This window comes from Quercus suber, unplaced genomic scaffold, assembly GCF_002906115.3.
Source record: "Quercus suber isolate HL8 unplaced genomic scaffold, Cork oak 2.0 scaffold_209, whole genome shotgun sequence".
NCBI lineage: Eukaryota > Viridiplantae > Streptophyta > Magnoliopsida > Fagales > Fagaceae > Quercus > Quercus suber.
In genome coordinates, this window is record NW_027069667.1 from 408,517 (window position 1) to 414,078 (window position 5,562).

The 5,562-nt window shown below is 35.0% G+C and overlaps 1 protein-coding gene across 1 annotated transcript; it reads right to left on the minus strand.

The window, feature by feature from the left end:
- Positions 1-1,650: 1,650 nt before the first annotated feature.
- LOC111989080 (protein HEAT-STRESS-ASSOCIATED 32) lies at positions 1,651-5,270 on the minus strand. The gene is made up of 5 exons (XM_024020884.2): positions 5,046-5,270; positions 3,701-3,892; positions 3,399-3,609; positions 2,128-2,351; positions 1,651-2,031 (listed from the first exon to the last, which is right to left on the minus strand). Exons 1-5 carry the CDS (start codon positions 5,166-5,168, stop codon positions 1,921-1,923), a joined length of 861 nt encoding a protein of 286 aa, XP_023876652.1. The 5' UTR covers positions 5,169-5,270; the 3' UTR covers positions 1,651-1,920.
- Between the last annotated feature and the right edge of the window lie 292 nt (positions 5,271-5,562).

Below are 5,562 nucleotides of genomic sequence, written 5' to 3' on the forward strand. Positions count from 1 at the left end.
CATTACGGCATTACCTACCGCAAAAATCTCAATCTTTTACTCTCTTCTCTGCCTTCCCACGTTGCGGACAATGGCGGCTTTTACAATGCCACCATTGGCCAAGGCCTCAACAAAGTTTATGCGCAAGCACTTTGTAGAGGAGACCTTGATATGGCCAAATGTTGCAATTGTATGAACACCACAATTCAAGAAATCACAAAGCAGTGTACTAACCCAAAAGCAATTTTCTCAACCGGAATTCTTGTAGTATTCTCTTCAATGTTTCTGTCTATCTCTATGCTTTCTCCAAGTACTCTCTCTCTTAGGGTTTGATTCAATTACAAATCTCTATCTTTTAAAAATTAATTGTTGTTTGAAATTCACTTCACTTCTGTTTGGTTCCCAAGAAAATAATAAGGGTTAAGAGAAGAAAAGAAAAGAAAATAATAAGAATTGGATTGTAAATATGATTGTTGGTTGTTTATAATTCTTAAGACTATAATGCGGTCCCCTTTACTCAATTCTTTGTTGCTGTGCTACTGAATTGGCTATAGTTGAACTGAATTCCATGTTTCTAGCAAATCCATTCTGAGATGATAATTTTCAAAATTTTACTCTTTTTTTTTTTTTTTTTTAATTTCTGTTTCTATGTTTTTCTGGGCAGCCAAACAGATTTCTTCTGTGTTCTACGTTAAAGATTTTGAGTGTTGATATATTGCTTTGTTAACTATATAAAAGTTGGTTAAAAGACTTTTTTTTTTTAAAAAGGGGTTTTAAGTGAACGAATTGTTTTGCATTTGATAGAAGTGTGGAGAATGTTGGATTTGAGTTTCTAAAGGATTTATTTATTTGGGCCATATTGGGTTAAATAGGTGGGTTACTAATTAAATGAGTTGGACGAGTAATAGATAATTAATTTATATATAAACGGGTTATAAAAAGATAAATGAGTAATTATATACTCAACCCGCCCATTTGCCACCCTATTCACATCCAACCATAGAATCATGTGACAATAGTGACTGCATCATTTGCCACCCTAGTTACATCCAACCATGAGAATCATGTGACACTAGTGACTGCGTTCATTTGTGAGTCTGACCTCTACAGACAATTTGGATTTGTGAAACACTTGAATCAGGTGGACCAGTCAAAGATCTGAAAGAGTTTTAATTTGATTTGATTAGAAATGCAATAATATGAGTCAAGCAATTTTGTTGCTAAAGTTTATAGTGCAGTACCATTTACCAACAATGGATTTTTATATTAACTGGTAAGGTTCAGAACAAAAGCATCAAGGTTAGCACCCTCAGCTTTCTACTGGTCCTCTAAAGCAATAGTTGGTTAATTATTCCACCTCTTTCATTAAAAGCTCACTAGGCCATCATACAGAATTCAAGCTAAGTTCACTTATGAGCCTCATCTCTCCCTCCTCTCCCTTTTACAATTAGTTAGCGCGCACACACAAACGCGTATTCGCCATCCCTCTTCTTTGCCTTCTTGCTTCATCACTTCATTGCTCTACAGTCTGCCAATGACATAAAGTAGCTGCAAGCTACATGTAGTTCTACTTGCCTGGTTGTGATACAAGGCAGGAAAACTAGATCTAGAGCATGCATTACATTCTCATATGATAATTCAGACACATTCAATGGTTCACTAGGAAATGAATGAACAAAGATAAGCTGCTTATCGCAAATTAAATATTATTGATGAACACAGGTCCAAGAACTTACTGAGCACACACAAAATTTAAGTTTCATAGCTATGATGGGCATTACAGCTCGTATTACTTGAGCTATTACTCATTGGTGGACTGAAGATATATATATATATATATATATATTTATTTATTTATTTAACATCATACGGACATATAACAGCACAAATTACAACATAAACAGTCCATACAAGTGATATTTCTCTACAAGTTACACCAGTTCAGAACAGAAAATATGAGGAGCCAAGGACAGATGCATGATTTTTACCCAGGTTGTGTCCCCGGAGGCATTCCAGATCCATGACTTGAGAGTGATCCACATAGAGGTTCACCTGGAAGAAGAGGGCATCAGCAAGGATTTTTAGAACATCCAATGCAAGATCCCAAATTTCATAATGAAGAGAAGGATGAAATAATGAGCATCATACCTTGGGACCATACTGTTTTATAAACCACTCAGAGGTTCTGGGATTTGATGCTTCAAACATGGTCTTCTCAAGACCAAGACGCCCAATGACCTTAGCAATTATGTCTGCCCGTAAAGAATCAGCATACTTGCAGACATCATCTGCATCAATCATGATCATGTCTGCTCCAGCTTCTAAGCATCTCTCAGCCCGTCTGATCAAAAGATCCACATCTTCAACAAATTCTGTGTAACCAAAAAGAAAGCTCATGGTTATAACAATAGAAGGGATCCTCTAGTACTACTTCCTCCTTTCTAGTTTAATGAAAGTAAGTCTGACATTTCTCATTTGTTCTCATGTTCAACTGTTTCTATGTAGTATGGTATGTACTGAGCAAAACAATATAGAATGTGGATTAAAAGAATGCAGCACTTAAACACCAATGTACCTCCAACATTGGTATCCAGGTTAAAGTACATACAGCAATGCCACAGAGCAATGCTCATAATTTCAATTTAGGTCTCCCTAGTGTAATATCCATGTTGCACTCACATAATTGAACAGAAAATGTTAAACTAGGAAATTCATGAATTATAAAAATAATTTGACTCCTTCAACAAATGAACCAATGTTTCATGATGAGAAACTACAAATTAAAATGCAGATGACCTAACAATGTATAACTGCCATCCCAAATGTATAGCTATATAACAACTAATTTTTTCATAAGTTAAGAGGTCATCCTACAAATATAAAGACATAACAACATGTTTCATGTATGGTCCACCAGCTTTGGCTAAAGAGACAAATGGTGTTTAAGAACTATTTTAGTAGTAGCATTAATCAGTGCAGTTAAAACAGCCGCAGGAAAACCCATCTGGAGCACAAATGCCAGTCAGCCTAGATTATACTTAATTTCACTAATACAATTTATTACACATTAATCCAAGATGGTCTGAGATAAGGATGATAAATGCTTATTTCACCAACCAAGCATTTCTGGCTCTTAAGTTTATATGGACAGCAAAAAGAGTGCCCACATCAGATGACCTCATTAGCTCGTCAACTTTAATCTTGAATATTATATTCATAGTTTATCCTTCTTTACAAAAAAGACTAGATTCTTTGTTTGTTGTATTTTGTTTATTTGTGTAAAAGTAAATTTGTCATTAAAAAAAAGGTATGGTTAAGAAATAAACAAAATAAACTTATGCAAATAAGCTCATCCAAATGAGTAGGAATTCATGATGATAAAACTTATCAAATTTATATCTAGTAAGCAGCTCATATACCAGTTGAACGAGGTCTTGGAACAATATAAGCTCCAAATGCTCTATCACCAGCTATAGGAATGTCAGACTTGTTAAACTTCACTGCAAATTGAGGCTTGGCTTTCAGACCACCACTCTTAATCAAGTGAACAAATCTTAGTAGAGTTTCTTCAGGGACTTCAAGCGATCCCACATTCAGCTCAATCGTGTCAAACCCCAGGTTCTTGCATTCCTAAAGTGATCATAGCAGGGCATGAGTAAGAACTGTAATAAACATTAAAAGACAAATAACTTATAAATATAGACCCTCTAGCACACCTCACCTCCACATACTCTCTGAAAGCTGATGGACCTCTGCGAAGCAAATGTTCAGCCCAGTCACCCGTGCTAACATATATATCATGTTGGTGGGCCATGTTAGTCACTTCTTTAATGAAATCCTTTGACATCAGGCTATGAGATCCCCCAGAAAACTTCAATCCATCAACAAACTGCCCCATAGACTCAAATATATCCTGCAAAACAGAAATTTGCAATTGTAACTTATCAGGAAACCCCATCTGCTCCCTTCATCTTCCAAGTGCTGGTATTCCATATCATATGAAAAAGAATTGTAACAGTTCTAGACTATCGGTTAGCCCACTGCAGATGTATGAAATAAGCATCTACAACAAAAAAGTAGGTTGACTCACAATGTAGCTTTGAAACATATAAAACCATCATGCAACTCACTCCTTAGCAGTATGGGACACATTGTCAAAGAAGATCCTAAAGCTTGGGGTTAATCGCACTTTCCCTCTTAATGGTGAAGTTGCAATGTTCCTGTTCTTTAAAACTGAATAATTTCCCTACTTAATAAGTACATTTTCTTTTTCTTTTTCTTTTTTTCCTTATAGATACGATAGCATTTGAAATCTATGACATCCAATCAATGATGATCACTCTTTATCATCAAGTCAAGAAACCAATGGATTTCTTTTTGGGGCAAGCGGGATTTGAACTCAGGTCTCATGTTCGACAACAACAAAATTTTACTACTTAAAGCTAACTGAAACCTATAACTACTTTATCCTCCACTGCTAGGGAAATTTTTCTTTTTGAAAAATATATCTAACAACAATTTGAATATCTATTATTTGACTGGAATCCTACTGACAAAGTACTTATTACCAATGGACAATGGTTAAATTGGGACACTGCTCGGTTACAAAATAATGGTAAATTGTAATAATACCATATTTAGAGGGGAAGGAATGATGCCAGAATTACTACAATTTTATTTCATAATGCTTATAAACTAAGGTGTCAAAAATCAAAAAATGAATCCTACTAGTGATTTTTCTTGGTTAGTAAGCCTTTTCTAGTAACATTGATAGCAGTTTTACATTGAAGCGAAATTTGCCCAAAAAATTGTATTTAAGTACCGTCAATGCCCAATATGGCAATATCCGAGTAATTCCAAGTTCCAACATTATCTTCCCCTTCAGTTTCCAAGTCTGTACCCATCAAATTCTCTAATCTCATTGTCCCTTTTTTTTTTTTTTCATTTTTAATTTCGTTTTCCTTTTACATGCACAGTACCATTAATTTGTTAGGACAAATAATAAAGATGATCACATTCAGAAGGCATTTAAATTATGAGAAGAAGAAGAAAAGGAAGGAAGGTACCTGAAGAACATTTTGGGTTAAGAGTGTGTAATGGGGGCCTCTCATCTCGGTGACTCCATAGCGTCGAGGCTTGTCGGGGCGATCCTCGTTCTCCTCGAAACTCTTCCATTGGAGCCCCGACATGTTAATTCCGAACTTGATCGATTTCCTGGGCTGTCTGTCTGATTAATTGGATTTTTTGATAAAAAGATTGTTTCTTTCTTTCTCGAAAACTTTGGAAGAAAAGTGTTGGATATATGTTCCAGTTGCTTCCAGACAATGCTTCATTGTTCATATTAAAATCGTCTCCTGACACGCGTCCTTGACTTGTGCCCACGTGGCACATCCTCTCGTTTCACACAAAATAACAGTAATTTGCTCTATCCAAAAAATTTATAATAAAAAAACAGTAATTTGCATTTTTACTAAAGTGTGTTTTATATCATTATTTAAACAATTGTTTTCAATATTTAACATTATATATATTTTTACATACATTTTTACTCACATATATTTTTAAAAAATATAAACAATATTA

Excerpts from the sequence above, each read along its gene's own strand:
- LOC111989080 (XM_024020884.2), bottom strand. The coding sequence starts at position 5,168 with ATGTCGGGGCTCCAATGGAAGAGTTTCGAGGAGAACGAGGATCGCCCC. Across the intron at positions 3,893-5,045 it reads TAACCCAAAATGTTCTTCAG|GATATATTTGAGTCTATGGG; the intron begins GTACCTTCCTTC and ends TCTGTTTTGCAG. Across the intron at positions 3,610-3,700 it reads CTTTCAGAGAGTATGTGGAG|GAATGCAAGAACCTGGGGTT; the intron begins GTGAGGTGTGCT and ends TGATCACTTTAG.